Below are 25,934 nucleotides of genomic sequence, written 5' to 3'. Positions count from 1 at the left end.
ATGAAACGCCATCATCCGCTGCATTATTGTCATGGTCTATTGCTCGCCTTCGTCCTCGCCCTCTACTTACACCACGACGGCCGCCATAACCTCTACCCCTACTTGTCCCTCTGGTAGTTGCATGGACCTGGCCCTCCCCCTCCTCGTCAATGTGGAAGTCATGGGTAATGAGTGGATCAACATGGTAGGTGAAGGTTATATGTGGTGTAGGAGATGATGGTACTGTGAAAGGGTCAGGTGCGGTCAATGTCGATGCAGAGGGAATCACAATAGACAGACATGTAGTAGACAGTGGTGCTAAGGGAGTCACTGGGGTACTAACCGCTGTCCTATATGGGGGTGGTGACCAGGAGGGGTCCAATATATGGCCATGGTGTGTGGAAGTATGTTCAGACATTAGAGGATCTACCTCAGGGGCAAACTGGTATGTGTAATTGGTACATTCAAGTGGGGAAGTCTGCGGTGTATGCATTGCTGTAGATGGACCATGAGGGGACAGACCCATGGAAGGCCCCTCACCAAAGTGTTCCATATCAAAATTGTCCGATTGATGTGCATGACATGGGGTAGGATGCGGTGGAGGCATTGATGCTGATGGTTCAGTGGATGGTATATTCGGGTGTGGCATTGATGTCGCTGTAATATCTACTCTCATATAAGGATCCTCGCCAAAGTGGCCGAAATCTAGTCGGTCACGTCGGTGTGCCTGTTGCAAACCATCGTACAATAACTCCCGTATCTCGGCAATGGCATCCAATGCCTCTCTACCATCGCATGTAATATAGGCAGCATCTGCCATGTGATATGCCATCGCAATTCTACAAACCTGTAATGTCATGGTAGCTGTGTTACATAACCATCAATGCCAAATAACAAACATACACAAACTTAAGCAAATGTTGTTTTGGAGAATATAAAGAACTTACCAATCCCTCTAAATTACCCCCGACGCCTTGGTATTCAAAGGTAGCAATGTCACTCGGATTACTGAGTACTAGACGTGTATGACGGTGAAACCATAACATGTGTGGGTCGGAAGATGTAAGCACTTCGTTGCTCCTCTCAACATGGACAATGGTGTTACGCAGTTGTTCCACTTGTCCATAAACGTCTGGTATTCTTTTGCCCAATCAATGGCCATTTTGCCATGCCTATCTCTAAAATGCATCGCCAAGTGGGCGTCAAAGCGATCAGGCACACTTTGAACCTGTTGAAATTGTCTAAGCACCCAGTCAGGAAGATGCCAGTCAATGATATCGAAGCATATAAGTGGCACTCGTGCCATCCATATGTCTCCACCAACTGTATAATACGATGGGAAGTTGGTCATGATATCATCCTTCGTCCCGTAAGGCTCCTATATGAACTGCAATAACGATGCAATAATTTAGAGATCTATCCGTACATCGGAGGTCGAAAAACACAAAAATGGGTAAATTGACATGAACAAATTACAAACCTCCCTCTCTATCATGCGGTCGAACTAGTCCAGGAAGATGACACTGATATTAGTTGATATCACCTCATGGCTGAAGGGAACCCTCCACCTGCAAGCTCACGGGCCAGGTGGTAATAGCTGGTCGCCCTTTCCTATGGCACGCTCGCCAACAACAATGTTCGACTTCCGACTAGGGGCGATCCTGTTCAATCTCTCCCATGCCCAAACCTATAATGAATGATGCCATTATTAATTTATTACACTAGGCACTTTAGAAAACATGGCAATTGAGAATATGAGATAAAACTACAAGTCATTGTAACTCACTTGTAACAACACAAGTGGCCCATCTATCTCCTTTGTATCAGCCTTAGTCGCTCGACACAACATCCTATACAAACATGCCAATGTGGCACCACCCCAGCTGTACTCCTGGATACGGTTAAAGTTTCTAAGTAGTGACAAAAACATCATCTTCACTATATTTTGTGACTTATTGGGGACAAGCACCCCCCTAATAAGCCACATAATATAGGCTCGAGCGTAATGATGAACCGTCTCATCAAGTGCATCATGTGGAAGGTGACGGAAATGCTCTGATATCCATTTCAACTTAAGCGATGATCCTATGAAGTCTTGTTGTGTAGGTGCTGCTCCTAATAACTCCACACATAGCGCTATCAAATCATCCAACTTATTTCCTCGGTCTTTTTGAGTGACCATATCTCCGTCAACCGGTAGGCCAAATAGAATAGCCATATCTTGTAATGTAACCGTGGACTCTCCGACAGGGAAATGAAATGTGCGCGTCTCTATGCGCCACCTCTCTACGAGAGTTGTAACGAGATGGTGGTCCAATCGAATAGGTCCGATCCGGTACACCCCATAGAACCCCGCACGGAGTAGACAACGTAGGACTCTATGGTCTAAGGCGGTGTCCCATATGCCCGAATAAGATCGTCGGCATTTTAATTTCGGCTGATCTTTCGCCTGCACAAGACAACATTGTGTGTAAGAGACATAATGCTTGTACATACACATTTGATTACTGAAATGACAATTGAATTTTCATAATGAACCCATCTTCTATTAACTGAAACAGTGGGTGAGATAACAAACATTTTAGTGGTGCATAGTGCGTAAGTGGTGTAAATGTACAACGATAAATACATATAGACATAGATTTGAAGTGTCATGACATAGTGTAGATACCCCATTTTTGACCGACCTTAAGACTCAGACGTCATCGATTGAGCGCTCAGTGATAGTGCATGTTGTGCTCGTTCGAGGTTCCGGAGTTTTCGGCTGGGAGCCTTGCCTTTGCGCCTCTGAACTTTTTGTGCTTTGGCTCGGTTTGCAGACCGAACCTTGTTTCCCTTCCGTGGAGAGAGGGGGTGGTCTGTAGACCATCCTTTTGGGGTCGTAGACCACTTTTCCCGCTTGGAGACTAGTTTCTTATTTTAGGAACCTTCGGCCGCGCGCCTTGCCTCGGGACCGCTTAACGTTCTCCGTTTAGCGTGCTTTTTGAACCATACCTTGTTGCCTTGGCCTAGAGGGCCACTGTGGTCTGGGAGACCACTTTTGATGCCCGTAGACTAGTTTTTGAGTCTTCTGGCCGCGCGTCTTGACTCCCAAACTTTCGTCTTGCATCCTTTTTGGTTTGTTTTTGGTACAAACCTTATTTTCCTTGTTTGGAAGGTGGTACAAGGGTGGGAAACCAGTTCTTCCCCTTGGAGACCACTTTTCTTCCTGCCAGCTAGTTTTCTGGTCAGCCACCACACCACTGCCTTGCTTTCATGTTGTACACCTTCTCCCTCCATGGCCAATCACTTTTTGTCTTGGGAGACCACTTGTGGTGGTCGGCCGACAACTAGGGTAGCTGGCTGACCACTTCAAGTGGTCGGCTGCTTTTTATCACCTTTTTGGAGATATTTTCCTGCCAGCTGTGCCAGCTAGAAGGCACAGAAGCCATCCTCCATACACGTGTATGGAGGGATGGCTTTAGGCCAAAAGCTTGTCCAACAAGCTTGTTGCTTGTTCTCTATAAGAGAGAACCTCTCCCCTCCTCCTCCAGGTTTAGAAAACTTGGCTTGAGCTATGGATATACATCTATCTCTATATCCCTCTCTTTGTCTCATTTTTGTGCCTTAAAGTGTATATTCATCATACTTTAACACACAAACACACACTCAAACACCATCCTTTTGTTGCTGAGGCTTCTTGAGGTTTGTTTTGGAGTTTTTGGACTAGTTCAAGCTCAAAGAAGTTGTTGGAGTTGCAGCTTTGAAGGTATTCTTCAAGGGTGAGCTTCTAACCCTTAAAACCTTATTTTTGCTTAAGCATTCAGACCTATTTGCATGCTATTTTTGGCTTGACTTTAAACTGAAAAAAGTTCTAATTTTTAGTCCTTAGCATGTTTGTTGAAGGTCACTTTTGTGTTGGGGGTAGTCTACCCCCTCTTAGGCCTTGTTTGGCCTTGTTCTTGTGCCTTCTTTTTAAGCTATTGAGACCACCTTGTTTTGGCCTTCTCACCACTGAAACTCAGAGGAATTTCAGTGGTGGAAATGGTGTTTTAAGGTCCCAAATAGGAGAGGGTCATCCCCTCTCCTTGTGTCTTGAATGCTTGCTTTATTTGCCTCATGCTTGAGCATGTTTGTTAAACTTATGTTGGCCATATCTTAGCATGTATTTGGGCTTATTTTAGCATGGCATACCACTGTTTTGACTTGGTTTTGTCGCCTCATGCATGCCTTATACACTTGTAGTGTATTTCTCACAAACTAGTCTTGTATGCTTCATGAAGTAGCATGTCTTTCTAGCTTGTTTTGAGTCCATTTCAGCATGTTCTTGGTGTTGTTTTACCATGTCATACCTTTGTTAAGGTTTGGTTTGGTTGGCCGTTGCATGCTCCATGCACTTGTAGTGCATTTCCATGAACTAGCCTAATGTGTACCATGCTTTAGACTGTCATTCTAGCATGTTTTTGGCTTAACTCTAAGAAGATTTTGTCCATGTTTTAGCATGCTTAAGCTCTGATTTGTGTTGTTTTGGTCATGCATGCAATGCTTTGTATAGCTATAGTGCATTTTAGCTTGTTAGCTTTGTGTATCAAGTCCACTAACAAGCATTACTTGGGCTATTTGAATGATTTGGCATCATTTGAAATGTGATTTCAGTCCATATAGTGTGGTCATACACTTGCATCTTTCACTTATTCAATGTGTTGAAGGGTTGGTCCTTTATGCCTTAAATATGAGCCATTGCGTATGCCTTCATGCCTAAGCTTGCGAGCTCTCATTTCAATGTGTTTTTGGGGTTATTTTTCCATGATATAACTCTGATTTCTATTGGTAAAGCCATCTCATGCTTGGTCTTGGTAGGTGTAGTGTAATCCTCCCTTTTGGCCTTGCATACATCATGTCTTATACCCTTCATGCTAGCTTGTTTTGGCTTCCTTCCATGCATATTTTAGACTCATTTTGACATTTCCTAGGACTATTTTGGGTTGCCTTTGCCATTTGCTTCATGTTTTGCATAGTTGTAGTACAAATGCCTAGGCTAGCTTCAAGCTTTGGGTATCATAGCATGCTTCATTTGTGTTGTGTACATGATTTGGCATCATTTACCATGACATTTCAGAGCATGTAGCATTTCCATGTTCCCACTTCATTCACTCTTTAAGTGCCTTTGAGTGTTGTGCATTGTTGCCTAGCTTATGGCCAAGTGTGCATGCATGCATACTTAGACCTTTGAGCCCCCCATCTTAGCATGTTTTGGTCTTTGTTTAGACCTAATTAAGCTCTATCCATGGTTGGTTCATGCATTTGTGCCATGTGTTACATGTCCCTTTGTATAGTCCTCTTTGCTATCATTATGCCTTAAGGTCCCTTGCATGCCTTGCTTATGTTGTTTGAATGATTTGACATCATTTCATACCTTATTTTAGAGCTTATAGTGTTGCTACACTCCCACATTTGTCACTCCTTGAGCACTCTTGAGAGTTGTGCTCTTAGGCCTAGTCAATGGGCCATTGCATGTGCATGCATTTACCTTGCATTTCATGCCTTAGTTTCATCATTATGGCCACTGATTTGGGCACGATTGAGGTCGGTCTATTTTGGTTTAAGTCCATTGAGCATTGTGTATGCCACGTTACATTGCATTGTGTATGCCATGTTATTGTTTGCATGTTGTTTGCATGCTTTTGTTGCCTTGCATTGAGTATGCATGTCCTTAGCATTGATAAGTTGCTCATGTTGTTCATTGTATTGTGTATGCTCATGCTACTTTGCATTGCGTATGTCATGTTATTCTTTGCATTGTGTATACTATGTAGTTGCATTGCATGTTTGCATGCTTGAGTTGCATTGCATGCATTTGGATTGGGTGTTAGTCCAAACACGAGAAACGAGAGATGTTTCATACTTAAAGTGATGAAACGTGCCTCAATTCTCGGTCGTTGACGCTCTTGATCATACATGATAGAGTTCTAGGCTTTATGTATTTATGTGTGCATTCATTTCATATTGAATTGTGCAATTTGGCTTCTCGGCTATCATGCATCGAGATGCGTGATTGGTGGCCCGAGGGTCGAGAACTACACTCCCTTGAGCTTATGAAATGATAGGGAGGGTGGTTGTGCACACATATCTTGCAAATACATTGCCATGCCCTTTCTTGCTCTCTGTTGCAGCAAATTGGAGAAGTGCAGCAAAAACTGGTCGGCCAACCAGAAAAACTAGCTGGCCGACCACTTTTTCTGGTCTGCAACAAAGAAAAGTGGTCGGCAGGTGGTCTCCCACATCAACAACTGGTCGGCCACCCTCCTACAGGTCCCCAAGGTGAGTTGGAAGCTTTCTGGAGCTTGGTGCAAGGTTCTGAGAACAATTACAAACAGAGGCAAGTTGGAGCATCGCGACGGATTTCCAAATGAGGCGACCGGGCATGCATACACTTCTCACCTTGAGGCTCCTGTTTTATTGCTTTAGTTAGCTTCTTTACTTAGCTAGCTTATGCTTGGTTTTGTACTTAAGTAGTTAATGCGTTTAGCTGCTTATTTGTTTTGTAATAATTAGCTAACTAGGAATAGTTAATTAGCATTGTTTGTAATAATTAGTTTAATTAGCTTATATTAGCTAGTTAGCTTCTCATTCGGACCCTCCGTCGAGAGGGCCAACTGTTGTAATAAGTGTGCATGTGTGTGATGCATGTCATCCAACCCCCATTTCTTTCTCCCTTTTACTTAACCGCTTACGATGGTTAGTTGTAGGGCATATTTCGATTAGCATACTTATGCTTCGCATGAGTGCATCCATTCATTTGTTTTGCATGCACCGGGCTCGGCGCATCATACTAACTGCATTGTATTTCAATACTTTTACTTGAACATGTGTTCAATAGCATGTTATCAAGTTGCATTTCACATGACATCTTAGAATAGTCGAGCCTATTTTAACTGCATTTTCGCATGTGTTGCATTAGCCATCTTAACATGAACTAGGATCATGCATGATTTCTAGCTAGTTCTCTGTTTTGGCTCGGAGTACACTGTGACTGTTTACGCTTTAGCATACTACATGTGTGTAAGTGCTGCCATGAAAGCATGCTTGCCATGAGGCTAACTGCTTAAATGATTAACTGCTTGAATGCCTGTGGGTGAAGGTTAGATTGCTTGAATTAGAACAATTCATTGAAATCCGTGACTTAGCCTACTTGCGAGTAGCAAAACTTCAAATCATTTTCTCAAAATGAACATGCAATGTTTTGTTCCAACTTAGGCGATCTAGTCTATACTTGTATGTTGTGCGCATCACATAGTAATTCTAGGTTAATAACCGGAATAAGAACACATGTGTTTTCAAAAATAAAATATCATGCTTAGTAAAGGCCGATCTTTTGATCGGGCGAGCGGGGGTACTCATTGCATGACCTTCCCCTCTCGTACCCAAGTTCCCGAGCCGAGGCAACTTTTGTGATGACGGACACGTGGCCTTAGGCACGAGTCAGGGTTTCCTAAATTCCTCCAAAACAAAACATTTAGGTGACGACTCTGTATCTGGCAAAGCAGTCCATGTTTGGCATTTCTGTATAAAAATCACTTTTCCAAAACGATTTGCCGAATTTGGACTCTTTGGTGATTTATTAATCTTACATTGCACTTTGTGAGATCAGATTAAGAACCGTGACATTGAGTCCGAACTGTAGTAGCTAATGAACAAAACGAATTTGCGCCCTCGCGGCACGGAGCCGGGAGTTCTCTGGGCAGTCTACACGTAGAAATGAAAGGCTCTATCAAAACTAATATAAGTTTTAGAATGTTTGGTACACCTCTTTAATGAAGTTGGGTTGTACCCTTCAGTGTAGACTGCAATGGGGGTTTATGTGGTTTTCAGTTAAATTAGAAGGGCATAAAATATAACTAAGCCGTCATTTCATCATTGAGATAAGAATTAAATAAGTTGGGGATCAAATGAATACAATGAAATATTACAGACCAATATAACATATAATGAATATATTTTGAAGAGTTTAAAGTCCTTTATTTTGAAATGAAAAATGTCGCTCGAACTATATTAATGCAAGTTGTTGTAGTATGAAATAAGTTAAAAGTTATTCAAGTAAACGAACAAGCTAAAATAGTCACTTTGTCAATAATTGAAATTGTTTGTGTTCTTATTTTATATAATTTTTAGGACAGTAAAAATATAAAATAAGAAATCGCTGGCAAATAGAAGATTATGTTATTCGGAATTGGCAAAACGCTTCACTGACGAACCACTGTTGAATTGTTAGATATTCTTAAAGTATCGCATGATATTATTTATGTGATACTTTTGACAAATGAAAAATCATAACATATTAAGTGAATTATTTATTATTTCTTAATTATTTAACAAAAGTGAATCAAAATATTTTTCTCCTAGAGTACTACACAGTTAGCCAGCTAGCAAGGATAATTATTGAGTCATCCTAGAGTATCATGTGGTGTTATTTATTTAATGTTCCCAACTACTTACGTGATGAAAATTTTTACAAGAAATAATGTTGACTCACTTTATTAACTAGGTAGAAGACAAGGAATGAACACCTGGGCCTTCGTTTGGCATGGGAAAAAGACAAAATAGGCTAAAAAGCCAATAAGACAAAATGTTACATCTAAACCATAATCATTTCATTTTTTCTTTTACAAAAGCCAAAAAGTCTATCCCAAGTGAGGCTTTTTAGCCCTAGGCTAAAATAGCCAAAAAGTTAAAAAGTCAAAAAGTCAACCCACATCCCAAAGGAACCCCTTCATGTGTTTATTTGGTACAGTTTATTGTAAGTTAAAGGTTAGTAATAAAAAAGAAGCCGAAAGCAATATTTCTCTACCATTATGGTAATTAACTTTTTCAACTTATTTAAAAATAAAAGTTGCACCAACAGGCCAATATGCAACTCTCAAATTATAATTAAAAAAAAAATCTACAAACAGTTCATGTAAATTATACTGAAAATCGTCTCATAAAAATTGAAATAAGTTAATGTGGGTTAATAGTGTGAAAACAGTTCCTACTATGAATTCCAAAAACCAGCGGGTGGTTCCCCCTGTTACAACACTTAACTATTTTTGAAAGGGCAAACTCCACATATTTTTAAAATTTTTTATTGAAATTTATCAATTGAAATAATGTTCTTCAAGTAAGGAAGTAGACAGATCTAGTTTTCCACGCTGCGATGGTACTATAAGTCGCTAAAATTGGATTATTTAATAATTTTTTGAGTAGGTAATGGGCGATGAACTAGGACTTCTAATTTGATGATTATATAGTATTATTTTGTGATATAAAATTATGAATTCAACCTCTATAAAAAAGAATATTGTTTGTGATATTTATTTCTTCTCTTATTTTAGGAATTGTATTTAAAAGTTGTTTATTTCATCCTAAGCGTGAACTTGGGGTAATTGTCAAACTTGATGATTATCAACTTTTTAACCATTGTTTATTTTTTTTTGGGTTAAGCTAGTGGTCCATTTAATACAATCTTCTCCGTTCTCTCTTTATGGACTAACATTTACACTTGGGGAAATTTGTCTAAACCATTGAAATGTCCAAATAGGATGATCCATGGACTAACATTTACAGTTTCACATTATATTATGTAACAACTACAGTGTTTGTGTAGTATTCAAATATCAATTATAAGTAAATAATTCATACCGACTGATGCCATATTGTATCGGCTTGATGCTGATGAATCAATAATGGGATCTCCTCTGGTAAATGAGTCATAGACCTGCACAAGTTTTCATATATGAAATCGATATCCAATAACAAGAAGTTTGACAATAGTACATACATATGCTGACAAAATTAGAATACGACTTGACAGTATATCACAGGTATACAAACTGCAACAAGTTAGGGAAAACAAAAAGAAAGGGTTGCATGAAATGAAAAAGTAAAAATAATATCATGAAAGTGTGTTCTTCCACAGTAACCCCTAATATCAATTATCGGTACCATTTCATATCCTCCGCGTGTCTATAAATAGCAGTACCCCAACTACGATCATTTTCCAAAACATCTCAATAATTATTTACAACCCATATATTTATTTTCATTTTGCTGTATACAAGAATTGTCTTCGAGGGGTGCAGGCAGTTCACGCCAGCGAAGGCTGCCCAAGGTGTGGCTACTACCTCCATTTAGTTATGACTACATGAGCGAAAAATACTCTAGCCCAAAGGATTATTACGCTGGTATTCGGGCAGAATGGGCATTCAGGGTAACGGAGTAGGAGAGCTTGTTTAATGATCTACGTAACTTAGGGGCACGGGTACCTCATTGTCGTTCATTGAGCATGCCTAGATGAAATGTGGGTGACTATGAGGAAGCAGTTAGCAGAATTCAAAAGGAGAACAACAGAATGTTGCTGCGGAGATGTCGCCATTTCATGCTTGAACTAGCAACTGAAGTGGCGGAAGCAAGTAACAAAGAATTGACTATAACCGAGCGAAATCATGTCTTACACAATGAAAAATATCTCTCTGACCACTACATGTTAGATGAGGAATGACAAATAAACATGTAAGTGTTGTTGTTCAATATGTGTGTATGTCGTACCGAGCATATTTTCAACATATGTAACCTAGGAGTTCAGTATGTGTGACTGCTTTATGTTGTTGGTGTGTATCAGGTCTATGTTGTGTAACGCCCTCAAAATAAACCCATAGTCAAACATTCAAGACATGCTTAGACATAAGAGAAGTAAGCATAATTACATTACATCAGAGTATTCATTACAAAATGTATTACATGTTGACAACAAAAGTAAATGCCCTATAGGCTTACAACTTTCCAAGTCAACACTTGGTTACAAAAAGAGAGTACTAACTCTACACAAAATGAGCCCTTGGCTTGGTATACATGTAATATAAAAAGAAAATCACAAAAAGATGTCCCAGCCACTAAGCCTCTTAAGCTACGTCCTTGGAGGTGGCATGCTACCTGTACCTGAAAATGATGTCCCATATAGGGTGAGCCAACACCCAGTAGAGATATGCTAAACATAATATGAGCAATAACTAAAACATTAGTATTTGATAAATGTTTAACTCACATAAATCAATTCACAACCCATTTCAATTACATGACAATTGTGTCCATGTTTCATTCCATTTTCCATTTCTTATCCAATTTCTCAATTCATAACCCTGGCTTAGAACCTGGCCATATACTTTAAATGAGATTACAACTCATATCAAAATGCTTCCACACTTCACAATAGATACACAAATTTGCTGTATCAATAACACATAAAACACTTCCATACTTCACAAATGATACACAGATTTGCTATATCAATAATTCAATAGATACACATATTTGCTGTATCAATGGAGTCCATCCCCTATCTCCTCCCAAACAATATCCGGTTTAGGAGTCCATCCCCTATCTTCCCCTAAACCATGGAGTTCATCCCCTATGTCCTCCCATACAACACAATGTATATAAACACATATCATATACATAATCAATCAATACATAAGTTCGATGTATTATCCCAACCATCATATTCGATGACATACTCAATTGATTAGTTTTAGTTCGCCTAATCATCATGCATTGTCTACAACAATCAAGACTATCCTCCACCGATAGCCCAAAGCAGTTATTTCTAACAGATAATAAATGCCTCAACTGACATATAATTCCAACATTTTCAAAGTAAGCGATTAATAAATCCAACTCCACCATTATACTCATATTATGCAAATTTCATCATTTCCACCTCAATTTCATGTTTCCATAATATTCCCAAATTAATTATATCAATTAATTCATAACAAAAGTTAGGGCTTTCCTCCATCTTTCTCAACTTGGACCCAGAGGTACCAATACCAACAACCAACAACAATACCATCACTTTAAGACCCAAAATACATATTTATGAGTCATAATAACAAAACCCTATTTCCCAACATAACAGATTACAAACCCTAACCTCCCAAACCAAACCATTTATACAAAAAGCTCTCTATTTAGGTTAAAGATCATAAAGATGAATAGGAATCCCTACCTCAAATTTCGGAGCTCAACGGGGAAGATGATGAAAATTCAAAGTGCTCCAAATCCCAAGATTTTTGGATAGAAATGTAGCCCAAGCTAAGCTCTACACTTTTTACAAAACCACCAAGGTGGGAGATCACTCAAACTAGATCAAACCCTAGTGAGAAGTTGTGTTTTAGAGAGAGAGGCTCTCCAATGGAGGTTTTGAAAAAGTAAGAGAGAGAAAGACAATCAAAAAGTGATCCAAAATGTCAAAACTAGGACTGAGATACAAGTCGCCCCGCTCGAGCGTGGGAACCCCTGCTCGAGAGTCAGACATAGACTCAAGCTTGAGCGTCAAAAGCGCCACTCGAGCGTCGATTATACACTTCCAGAAGTTTTGCAGACCATGGTCCCCGCTCGAGCGTCAAACTCTCTGCTCGAGCGGAGGAACAAAATCGAAGGGTCATGCTCAAGCGTCAAAACTCCCGCTCGAGCGTCTGAAGACCTGCAGAAAAGTACTGGGAGATGGAAAATCACGCTCGAGTGTCAAAACGCCCACTCGAGCGGAGAAGCAACAACAAAGGGCTCGCTCGAGCGTCAAAAGCCCCGCTCGAGTGTGAAGGCCAAATTCTGGGCATCAACTTTTGATTTCAAAGCACAACCAACCTGTTTCAAACCTGCCCAACACAACCCAAGACTCAAATACAAAGAGTAAGGGATGGAAACAAGAATGAGACAACAAGACATCCACGGAACCGAGTCCGGAATACAGTATACTAAGGAAGAGAAAACCGGGATCGGTATAACCTTCCCCCCTTAAAGAATTTCGTCCCCGAAATTAAGTACAAGTTCTAAAAAAAAAACATGTTTTTCTCAATTCTCAACAGTATTACAACCCAATATTCAACAACTTGACCCAATACCGGTCATCCTATCTCTATTCAAGAGGTATTTCACAATATATACTCAATATGCATTATTAGCATGCTTTCCCTTGAAATTTACCAATTTCAACACATAATTCACAATTTCATATCATATTCAATGTTCATGATATATCTCCATTTCTACAATACATTCAACATATGCAATGTCACATTAAACTTCCATTTCAAGGCAAGTTTCAAAATACTTCCAGAAATCAAAACATATACAATGTTTTACAACTCAAGACATATTTTATGTTCTTAAAGTTCATCAATATTACAAAATCCCAATACATGGCTAAACATTTACAAACAAGTCCGGATATTTCTCACGGACATCCACTTCACGTTCCCAAGTGGCTTCCTTCACTCCGTGATGTTTCCACAAAACTTTTACCAAAGGAATGGTCTTGCCTCGCAAGACTTGTTCCCGCCTATCCAAGACCCGAACCGGTCTCTCCTCATACGAGATATCCTCGTCAACCTCCAAATTTGTCCAATCCAGCACATGGGACGGATTCGGCTCATACTTCCGAAGTATACTAACATGAAACACGTCATGCACTCCAGACAACTGCGGCGGTAAAGCTAAATGGTATGCAACCTCCCCAATCCTCTCAAGGATCTCATAGAGGCCAATAAACCGAGGGGACAACTTCCCACTCTTCCCTAACCTCATCAAACCCCGCCTAGGTGATATTTTTAGAAAGACATGATCACCCGTCTCAAATGCCAAAGGTCTCCTCCTACGGTCGGCATAACTCTTTTGGCGACTCTGGGCTGTAACAAGCCTCCTACGGATAAGCTCAACTTTCTTCATTGTTTCTCTCACCAACTCCGGGCCCAACAAAGGTGCATCACCCACCTCGGCCCAACAAACTGGAGGCCTACACGGTCGGCCATACAAGGCCTCAAACGGTGCCATATTGATACTCGACTGAAAACTGTTGTTGTAGGCAAACTCCACCAAGGGTAAGTGCCTCTCCCACGACCCACTAAAGTCAAGAGCACAACCTCGAAGCATATCCTCAAGGATCTGAATAGTACACTCGGACTGCCCGTTAGTCTGAGGATGATAAGCCGTACTAAAGGTCAACCTAGTGCCCAAGGCACTCTGCAAACTCTGCCACAACCTAGTAGTAAAACGAGGATCTCTATTAGAGAGGATCGACACTGGGACCCCGTGCAACCTCACTATGTCCCGAATATACAAGTCGGCAAGATGATCTACCGAATTTCTCACGCGCATAGGGATAAAGTGCGCTGATTTAGTCAACCGGTCTACAACCACCCAAATAGCATCACTACCCCGCTGAGTCCTCGGAAGACCTACAACGAAGTTCATAGTGACGTGCTCCTACTTCCACTCAGCAATAGGCAAGGGTTGTAATGAACTCGCTGGCCTCTGATGCTCGGTCTTCACTTGCTGACAAGTAAGGCACTTCGATACGAAAACTGCCACATTTCTCTTCATACCCCGCCACCAAAACTGGCGACCTAAATCACGATACATCTTGGTGCCTCCCGATGCACTGCAAGGCGTGAATGGTGAAACGCTCGGAGTACCTCCCCTCGGCAAGACTCCGGCACAAACAAGCGGTCTCGGTATCTCACACTCAGGTCGGGATACACAGACAAACCCTTCTCAACCTTCCCATTGGAGATCTTTTCTCGGAGGGATTCTACCTCAAGGTTACCTCTCTGTGCCTCTAACACTCGATTCATAAGTGTAGGCTGCGCAACAACAGAAAACAAGGCTGTAGCCTCAACGGATTCGCCCAGGAGCAAATCAAACTCATCAAGTGCACCCAACATTTCCCATTCCCGGATGGCTATACAAGCTACATCACTAATGGATTTCCTACTAAGGGCATCGGCCACAACATTGGCCTTTCCCGGGTGGTAGTGCAACTCGAAGTCGTAGTCCTCAATGAACTCCAACCACCTTCTCTGCCTCAAATTCAAGTCCCTCTGTGTAAATAGATACTTCAGACTCTTATGATTCGAGAATACCTCGAATCTCTCACCATAAAGGTAGTGCCTCCAAATCTTCAAGGCAAAAACTACTGATGCTAACTCTCGGTCACGTGTAGGGTAATTCCTCTCGTGTGTTTTCAACTGTCGTGAGCCATAGGCTACCACTTTTCCCTTTTGCATCAACACACAACCCAAACCCTCTCGTGAGGCATCACAATAAACCGCATAACCCAAACCTCTCTCCGGAATAATCAACACCGGAGCGGTGGTCAATCTAACCTTCAACTCTTGGAACGACTTTTCACAAGTCTCACTCCATACAAACTTGACCCCTTTCCGTGTCAATCTAGTCAACGGCGAAGCTAGCCTGGAGAAATCTTTCACAAACCGGCGGTAATACCCAGCTAATCCCAGAAAATTACAGATCTTAAAGACACTCTTAGGCTGTGCCCAATCTTGCACTGCCTCTATCTTGGACGTATCAACAGACACCCCTTCCCCGGAAACCACATGGCCTAAGAATTTGACCTCTCTTAGCCAGAACTCACACTTCCCAAACTTGGCATACAGCCTATGGGCTCTAAGCAACACAAGCACCATTCTCAAGTGTTCCTCGTGCTCCTCCCCAGAAAGTGAATAAATCAGGATGTCATCTACGAAAACGACCACAAAATGATCTAAGAATTCTCGAAATATTCGGTTCATCAAATCGATAAACACTGCCGGTGCATTGGTGAGCCCAAATGGCATCACCAGAAACTCATAGTGGCCATACTGCGTACGGAATGCCGTCTTCGGAATATCCTCCTCCCTGACCCTCAACTGATGGTAACCCGATCTCAAGTCTATCTTAGAGAAACAACGGGACCCCTTCAACTGGTCAAACAAATCATCTATACGAGGCATAGGGTATTTATTCTTAACCGTAGCCCGATTCAATTTTCGGTAATCAATGCAAAGTCTCAAGGCACCATCTTTCTTTTTAGCAAAGAGGGCCAGTGCTCCCCACGGTGAAACACTAGGGCGAATAAAACCCTTATCCAGCAACTCCTGGAGCTAAATCTTCAATTCACTCAACTCGGCTGGGGCAAAATGGTAAGGTGCCATAGAAATCGGTGTCATGCCAGGCACTAAATCAATTGAGAACTTTATCTCCCGATGAGGTGGCAAACTAACAAGATCCTTGGGAAAGACGTTCGAGTACTCACAAACCACTCTCGGCAACACACCCCCGGTCTCATCACACTTACTACTCATAAGGCTAGCGAGAAGACCACTAAGCTCACTCCGCCCTCGCGGATCATACACTGGTGGCAACATACTATCAACCCGATCCCCCAAGAAATGGAAACAATCCCCGCTCACGGTACAAATAGTGACCCTCTGGCGGTAACAATCAATAACAGCTCGGTATGACGATAACCAGTCCATACCCAAAATAACATCAAAACCTGACATAGGCATAACTACAAAAGAAAATGGAAGTCGGTAGTCGGCGACCTCTATATCACAGCCCCGACACCCCTGTTTCAAAATCAACTCACCCCCAACAGGTGATACAACACAAATAGGAGATGCTAACTGCGCTAACTCCAACCCCAAAACAGATGCAAATGCAGTAGATATAAAGAAATGAGACGCACCTGTATCTATCAACACATTGGCAACCGAGTTGCAAAAGAAAAAGGTACCTCTCACAACAGATGGAGCCGGTACAAGATCCTGCGCGGTAACAGCATACATGTGCCCTGTAGGCCCTTGATCTACCTGCTCACCTCTAGGACGACGAAGCTCCCTGATTGGCCCTCGAGGCCTGAACTGACTGAGCTGGCTGAAAACTCCGCCTTTGCCTAGATGCACCACATGTGCCACTCAACTGTGGAAAAACCTCTTCAGGTGCCCCGCCTGACCACATTGGTAACAAGAAAGCGGCTGGCCTCTGCCCTGACTCTGGCTCTGAGGTCTAGCCGAAGATGAAGCCGCTCTCTGCCCTCCTCCCCTCTGCGGGCAAGCTGGAGACTTGTGGCCCAGCTAACCACATTTGTAACAAGTGATGTCTCCCTGATTACCTCTCCCCGAGCCTGTACTCGGCACTAGAAAGGTCGATCTAGCAAATGCACCCTGGGACTGCTGAGGATTAGAGCCCCTCTACCTCCTACCGCCCCCCTGACCATCCTGACTCCTCTTGGAGCCTCTCTGCCTCTCCTCCTCCTCCTGCATCATAATCTCCATATGGGCTGCAGCATCCACAAGACGCCCATAATCTCGGGTCATAGAACCCCCAACTCTCATCTTGAGGCCATGCCTCAACTTCCTCTCAAACTTGATACAACGGCGTTCCTCAGACGCCACAAGCTCAGGTGCGAACCTGGATAAGCTAGTAAATGCGGCCTCAAACACGGCCACTGATAAACTCAGCTGCTTGAGCTGACAAAACTAGTCTCTCAGCTTCTCCCTGACAGCTGGAGATAAGAACTTCTCCTGGAAGGCATCCACAAAAGCCTCCCATGTACTACCAACACGACCTCTCATGAACTTCCACCAATGACCCGCATCCCCCTTAAGTTGGAAAGATGCCAAGGTCACCTTTAATGCCCCGTCTTCGATGCCAATCATCTCAAACGTCTTAGTCATCTGCTCTAACCACTCGTCAGTTTTAAGTGGCTCCTTAGGATCCCCAACAAACTCATCCGGATTGGATCGGAAGAACTCCCTCTTCATAAAGGAAGGCCCTGCATTAATAACCTGGGCCTGAACTGGATTCTCAGCTCTGAGAATACCTATGGATTCCCTCATAACTCCTGCTATCTCGCGGGCTAAGGCACCAAAGGCCTGCTGACCCACTGGCTCGGCCACATTGGCTTGACCAACACCCTCCTGCTGTGCCGGAACCTCATCCGGTATAGGCATCTCCTGCCTACCACGCCTACCACGTCTACCTTCACGTCCTCGTCCTCATCCTGACATCCTAATAAAGGTAACGAAGAACATTAGCACATTCACAAATGTGCTGAAGCTATTTCACTCGCGTCCTAATGCATGGATAACAGTAATTCATTCCACGTAAGCACATAATCACATAAGCACCTACAAATTTCATTTCTGGATAATGATAGTCCTATGGCATTACTAGAGTTCTGGTTAGAAACAGCATTGATCAAGTGCTTTTCCAACAAGACTCACAGAAACCCAATGATCCAATCAACATCCTAGAAACTAAATCCCATACCCAAGTAGTCACATAAGCATGTTATCACATAAGTACCTACCATTACACATAAGTCTCTAACAAGCGAGACAAACCCATTGTGATACTAATTACTTCCCACGTACCCAAAGTATTCAAACCCGGTACGCTCTGATACCAAGCTGTAACGCCCTCAAAATAAACCCATAGTCAAACATTCAAGACATGCTTAGACATAAGAGAAGTAAGCATAATTACATTTCATCAGAGTATTCATTACAAAATGTATTACATGTTGACAACAAAAGTAAATGCCCTATAGGCTTACAACTTTCCAAGTCAACACTTGGTTACAAAAAGAGAGTACTAACTCTACACAAGATGAGCCCTTGGCTTGATATACATGTAATATAAAAAGGAAATCACAAAAAGATGTCCTAGCCACTAAGCCTCTCAAGCTACGTCATTGGAGGTAGCATTTGATAAATGTTTAACTCACATAAATCAATTCACAACCCATTTCAATTACATGACAATTGTGTCCATGTTTCATTCCATTTTCCATTTCTTATCCAATTTCTCAATTCAAAACCCTAGCTCAGAACCTGGCCATATACTTTAAATGAGATTAGAACTCATATCAAAACACTTCCACACTTTACAATAGATACACAGATTTGCTGTATCAATAACACATAAAACACTTCCATACTTCACAAATGATACACAGATTTGCTATATCAATAATTCAATAGATACACATATTTGCTGCATCAATGGAGTCCATCCCCTATCTTCTCCCAAACAATATCCGATTTAGGAGTCCATCCCCTATCTTCCCCTAAACCCACACAACACAATGTATATAAACACATATCATATACATAATCAATCAATACATAAATTCGATGTATTATCCCAACCGTCATATTCGATGACATACTCAATTGATTAGTTTTAGTTCGCCTAATCATCATGCATTGTCTACAACAATCAAGACTATCCTCCACCGATAGCCCAAAGTAGTTATTTCTAAACAGATAATAAATGCCTCAACAGACATATAATTCCAACATTTTCAAAGTGAGTGATTAATAAATCCAACTCCACCATCATACTCATATTATGCAAATTTCATCATTTCCACCTCAACTTCATGTTTCCATAACATTCCCAAATTAATTATATCAATTAATTCATAACAAAAGTTAGGGCTTTCCTCCCTCTTTCTCAACTTGGACCCGAAGGTACCAATACCAACAACCAACAACAATACCATCACTTTAAGACCCAAAATACATATTTATGAGTCATAATAACAAAACCCTATTTCCCAACATAAGAGATTACAAACCCTAACCTCCCAAACCAAACCATTTATACAAAAAGCTCTCTATTTAGGTTAAAGATCATAAAGATGAGTGGGAATCCCTACCTAAAATTTCGGAGCTTAACGGGGAAGATGATAAAAATTCAAAGTGCTCCAAATCCCAAGATTTTTGGATAGAAATGTAGCCCAAGCTAAGCTCTACACTTTTTACAAAGGTACCAAGGTGGGAGATCACTCAAACTAGATCAAACCCTGGTGAGAAGTTGTGTTTTAGAGAGAGAGGCTCTCCAATGGAGGTTTTGAAAAAGTAAGAGAGAGAAAGACAATCAAAAAGTGATCCAAAATGTCAAAACTAGGACTGAGATACAAGTCGCCCCGCTCGAGCGTGGGAACCCCCGCTCGAGCGTCAGACACAGACTCATTCTCGAGCACCAAAAGTGCCGCTCGAGCGTCGATTACACACTTCTAGGAGTTTTGCAGACCATGGTCCCCACTCAAGCGTCAAACTCCCCGCTCGAGCGGAGGAACAAAATCAAAGGGTCACGCTCGAGCGTCAAAACTCCCACTCGAGCGTCTGAAGACCTGCAAAAAAGTACTGGGAGATGGAAAATCACACTCGAGCGGAGAAGCAACAACAAAGGGCCCGCTCGAGCATCAAAAGCCCCGCTTGAGCGTGAAGGCCAAATTCTGGGCATCAACTTTTGGTTTCAAAGCACAACCAACCTGTTTCAAACCTGCCCAACACAACCCAAGACTCAAATACAAAGAGTAAAGGATGGAAACGAGAATGAGACAACAACACATCCACGAAACTGAGTCTGGAATACAGTATACTAAGGAAGAGAAAACCGGGATCGCTATATGTTGTGTAACCGTCCACCGCATTGTTGTTGTTCAACTACGTTATTAACCGTCTGTTGCACTATGTGTTATTGTTTTATGAAGCTTAAGTTTATGAAAAGTGTACATTTATGTACACTCACCTATAAACATGGCCTAAAAAATTTGTATTTGCATTGGTAACTTGTGGCTAGCCATTACAATGTATCTTATCTCTTATCATCATACATCCAACCAAGTTTAGTCATTGTCATCATTATCAATGGGGGATGCCAATGTCAGGTTGGTATATTATTTTCGAAAGAATGTTCCATAATCAATTTTAGGGAAGCAAAAAAAAAATTGTTTACATTAAAGGGACCAAACGAATGCGATCAGCTGGATAGCCACATTTTATTTAAAAATATAAACCCATTTAAACTGTCAATTATGGATGTAAATCATAAAATAAAATGCTAAACATTAACAAGGGCCATTGGAAGGGGCATCTGCTATATGCTGATCTTGACAATTATCGCATTTTAAAAATGTTGTGCATTTTCAGTGAAACCATTACCCAAGTCATAATTTCACATTCTAAATTCTCCTTTTATTGATAACTTGTGGATACGTATTATAAAGCCATTACAAGAGAAATTGTTTCACCAGACATCGAAACAGTTTCATTCATTATCATCATCATCTGACATCTCAATGTCAGATTGATACATAGCATCCATGCTCTAACTGAAATATTGTTGTGCATTATCCATTAAGCCATCTTCAGCACGCTCATTCGCTGTCTTCCGAAGTTCAGACCTTTGCAAATGTTGGGTCATGCGATTAACTTCATCGCGAATACGATGCAATGCCCTTTGCAACAACTGTGGAGTGTCAATTGGCATACGCATGGCTAGTCCTTGAGGAAATTTAATATGAACTTCACGACATAACTCAACGAGAACGGTTGCCCGTGTTATGCGAAATTCCCACTCAGCTCTCATGGTATTGATGGTGTGATGTGAGTAACGCAAATTTGGATTTAATGGGTATTGAAATTCATCTCCGTCTGCAACCCAGTGGCAACCCATTACGGAATATAGATCAACCACCGTATATGTCATGATGATATCTCTCAGTTTTTGTGTAAACATGTAGGTCTGCTAGGGTGTGATGCTTATAGCGGTGACTGGGAATAGTAGTTCCAACATGCAGAACACATAAAATGGAGATGGACACGATTACTCATGTCTGTGTGTTTAGAGTAAGTGGAAGAGCGTCATCACGTTAGCCTTTATGACATGAAAAAAATGTGCTTTCACTTTATGTCATGATGGTACCTATGTGTTTAAAGTAATTGGAAGAGCGTTGTCACGTCAAACTTTATGACATGGAAAAATGTGCTTTCACTTTATGTCATGATGGTACTTGTGTGTTTAAAGTAATTGGACGAATGTTGTCACGTCAACCTTTATGACATGAAAAAACATGTTTTCAATTTATGTCATCATGGTACCTGTGTGTGTAAAGTAATTGTAAGAGCGTTGTCACGTCAACCTTTATGACATGAAATAATGTGCTTTCACTTGATGTCATGATGGTACTTGTCTGTTTAAAGTAATTGGATGAGCGTTGTCACGTAAACGTTTATGACATGAAAAAATGTGCTTTCATGTCATTAGGAGATGCCAATTCAACTTGTCAATTTGATAGATTTCAAATCCATACAGTTGATGAGGGTTTTTAGGAGATTTGAAATTCACATATAAAAACTTTTTAAAACTAATCATTTACCAATATGTACTAAATTTAAGAGAAATTTCTTGCCTGGAAAAATGGGCTTCCGTCACGTAATGAATTTTTTGATAACTAAAAAACAGTTCACCACCTAACAAAATGTGGCTATGCATTGAATATTACATGCATTTATATTGCTGATTAGTAATTCATTTCACATTATTGTGATAGGAGATAAGGTACACATGGTACCTGTGAGTTTAAAGATATTGTCAGCGCGTTGTCACGTCAAGCTTTATGACATGAAAACCCATGCTTTAAGTTGATTTCAAATCCACTACTCAAACTTTTTAGAACTAAGCATTTACCAATATGTACTAAATTTAAGACACATGATTGAATTGATAAAATGGCCTTCCCTCACGTAATGAATTTTTGGAAACTAAAAAAACAATTCACCACCTAACAAAATGTGGCAACACATTGAATATGACATGCATTTATATTGTGATTAGTAATTCATTTGACATTATTGTCATAGGAGATAAGGTTCACATGGTACCTGTGTGATTAAAGTTATTGTCAGAGCGTTGTCACGTCAAACTGTATGACATGAAAAAACATGCTTTCACTTTAAAGGAGTTGTCATTTGGGCAGGAAAGAAGTACGAAGGTTTGAAGAGGGTTTTAAGTAGATTTGAAATATAGTAGTCAAACTTTTTACAAGAACTAAGCATATACCAATATGTAGTAAATGTCTACGAAATGATTGAATTCATGAAATGGCCTTCACCCATGTAATGGATTTTGAAAAAAAAAAAAAAAAAGTTTCCAACATAAAAAATGTGGCAAAACATTGAATATAAACTGCATTTATATTGGTGATTATTAATTCATTTCACAATATTTGCATTTTTCTAACATTAGATAAACTGGTGTCCATCGAGGTCAGGACACAATCGACCATCAACGCATCAAAGTCTGCACAATCCAGTGCACAAAGGACACTTGCAACAACTAAAGCAATTGAAGAGATTTGCCACATTTGACCAAATCTATGTCATCTGTAATTGAAGTCGTAAATACATTATCAATTTACTAAATACTAATTCATTAAATATTACATTGATTCCAATTCAAAGAAAGTAGCATGGAACTAATATGTAAACAAGACAAAAAATTACTGTCGAATCGATCGGATTCTCGCTGGACATTTTCTCTTATCATGCCCTATTTGCAAACACAAACTACAATGGTGCAATCCACTTTGTCTAGAAGTATCAATTTCGTTATGGATGCGGGTATGTTGAGGACGACATGTTTTAACTTGACGTTGTCGATCTGAAATAGCAAGCAAAGTTGGGTAATCCTTGTTAGGCCAATATTGCTCGTGCGGCATGGGCCTAAACTTTTGCGCGAAGATACGCTTGTGGACTTCCAACCTATACTCTGGTGCAACGAAAGGAAAAGGGTCCTCACCTAAGTCTGCTGTCACAGCAAGCATGTGGGAACATGGCAAGTGAAATAATGTGTACTTCTCACATGAACAACTTGGTGGTCAGAGACTAACTATTTGATGAGCACCACCCCTCATCCCATGTGGTGTTGTCCTCACCTCATATTCCCCTATTCCCCTGCAGAAAAAATGTATGTACATGGATTAATATGCATATATGTTTAAATATAGACTAACATCAATAATTGACAAGTGCGAAATGTTAATTTGTAGTGAATTTGGTGCATCCAGTAAAAATTACCTATTAATCGGTACCAACATATGCACATTCGCTTTAGCTTGGTGCTCGTCAATCCATCGTTGAACATTAGTCGTGTACAAGTGACGCCGATTACTTGCATTTTCAGCAATGGTCCTGCCCTCGTCAAAATATTTGACGAGCCGATAAAAAGTTATCTCAACTGATGCTGTAATGGGAACACTATGTGCACCTTTCAGTACACCATTGAAGCCCTCTATATGGTTTGTCGTCAATATGCCCCAACGACAACCACCATTATGGCACAATGTCCAATGAATAGGGTTCATCTGACTAAACCACCGTTCAACATTCTTCTTGAGCTTGTAGATATCGTCCATAATCTTGTTAAACTTCCGCACTTGCCGTGCAGAACCAGCTCTCCACACAAGATCCTTCGCTACTGTATTGCCAAATCTGTCATTGAAATTGCTACATACGTGTTGTAAGCAATACCTATGGTACCCTTTTGGTTGAACTGCTGGATTGTCCCAAATTCTTGACACGACACTAAGCAAAGCTGTGTGTCGATTAGATATCAATGTCACCCTCTCTCGGTCATGGCACACATGTCGCCTAAGTAGAGTAATGAACCAACCCCAACTCTCAATCATCTCATTGTCAACAACGGCAAAGGCAAGAGGTACAATCTTGTCCGCAACAGTCACTGCAGTGGCCTCAACAATCTTCCCTTCGTATCTCCCGTACAAGTGTGTGCCGTTAATGCATATCACTAGACGACAATACTTGAAGCTTTCTATTGCAGGTTTAAATGCCCAGAACACATAGTTCATGTACATTTCAGTTTCGATTGAGGTAGAGTGCAAATTCGGAATCATGTCCCACATGACAACTGTGCCTGGATTGAATGCCTGCAATGCAGCCATATATCCAGGCAACCTTCGGTACGACTCGTCCCAGTCACCAAACACCATTGCAACTGCCTTCGTCTTTGCAAGCCACGCTTTCTTATATGATATAGTGAACTGAAATTTCTCCTTCACGACCTCAATTATGGTAGCAATAGGCAATTCTGGTGATATCTGCAAATATAAATTCTATTTGAATATATTACAGTCATAATGAAATCCTAAAAACAATAATCTAACATGTCACTTACCGCAATTTGTGCCTTGATGAAATGAGCAATGACCTCGGACTTGAGGTTGCAATTGTCTCTATTCATTCTAGGGTACACACACTGATGCGGTGCTTCAAACCTTCTAATTTGAAAGAAATCTTTGTCTTTCAACTTCGTTGCCCGAACACCCCCAGTTGCAGCCGTGCTTGCACTCGGCCACCCAACTGTTTCCTTTGGATTTTACGACCTTGTATTCTCGATTGCGCTTTAGGTTATACAACTGAACAGCGTGCACTAGTCTTTTTTTTATCAGTAAATATCATTCCTTTCTCCAAATGAGCAGTTTCGAAGTCCCACAATGGCCAACGTTCGACAACATCACGGCTAGTGATGGAACCATCATTATCGAAATGCAAATTATGGTAGAAAGAGATATCAACATTTGGGTGTACCTCCTGCATATCATGATGCCCTCCAACTTCGTCATAACCAAAGTCATTGTCTTCACCTTCCCATGCGCTATCCACATCTTCCACGGAATCTTCATCACTTACTCCAACCTCTTCAAAAAATGGCACTGTATCATCGGAGGATGCATAATTTTGGACAGCCGTCTCCGTTGTACGTTGAACATTACAAACCGGTGGACATTCTTCATTCCAGTGGGGATATGGGGTTGTAAGAGCCATCATATTATACATTGTCGGAGCACTTGGACCTGCTCTGGCACTGTAATAACCATCTACGTCCTGTGATGCATTTAATTGATTGTAACTCTGAGAATGATTAAATGGAGGGTAATCTTCAGGGAACATGTGTGCAGATTGTATAAGTGTATTGTTAGGGGATTCCGATTGTGTCAACATTTGAGTGAATGTCCCGCCCACTGGAATTGGCATCTCTGTGCCACCAAAATTGCTCCCCTTCTCCACGCAGATTTCCAAAAAATAATCAGAACCTAATTTATGTGGGAGCTCTAAGACATTACTTAAGGTCTCATTATTTTTGATTGGCAGCAACCTATACTTCCCCCGACATGGGAGTCTACATTTAAACTTTAATCGCATTAGTTCCCCATGTGTACCAACCTTCGGCACCATCATAGCCTCAAACTCGCCCAATGTTATCCCCCTGTGTACATTATACAACCCCTG

At 41.0% G+C, this 25,934-nt stretch overlaps 1 protein-coding gene across 1 annotated transcript; it reads right to left on the bottom strand.

Annotated features, from left to right (window-relative positions):
* Positions 1-23,503: 23,503 nt before the first annotated feature.
* LOC145803771 (uncharacterized) lies at positions 23,504-24,885 on the bottom strand. The gene is made up of 3 exons (XM_082897112.1): positions 24,820-24,885; positions 23,703-24,742; positions 23,504-23,579 (listed from the first exon to the last, which is right to left on the bottom strand). The coding sequence occupies exons 1-3, from the start codon at positions 24,883-24,885 to the stop codon at positions 23,504-23,506; spliced, it is 1,182 nt and encodes a 393-aa protein (XP_082753238.1).
* Positions 24,886-25,934: the final 1,049 nt, after the last annotated feature.

This window comes from Camellia sinensis, chromosome 12, assembly GCF_055761805.1.
Source record: "Camellia sinensis isolate YWXY chromosome 12, ASM5576180v1, whole genome shotgun sequence".
NCBI lineage: Eukaryota > Viridiplantae > Streptophyta > Magnoliopsida > Ericales > Theaceae > Camellia > Camellia sinensis.
Note: the sequence above shows the minus strand (reverse complement) of the source record. Positions and strands in the feature narration are given on the sequence as shown.

Bases quoted from the DNA above. Each gene is read 5' to 3' on its own strand.
- LOC145803771 (XM_082897112.1), bottom strand. From the start codon at position 24,885: ATGAATAGAGACAATTGCAACCTCAAGTCCGAGGTCATTGCTCATTTC. The intron at 24,743-24,819 runs GTAAGTGACATG...TTATATTTGCAG, and splicing joins TCATCAAGGCACAAATTGCG to ATATCACCAGAATTGCCTAT. The intron at 23,580-23,702 runs GTAATTTTTACT...TTTTTTCTGCAG, and splicing joins ATGTTGGTACCGATTAATAG to GGGAATAGGGGAATATGAGG.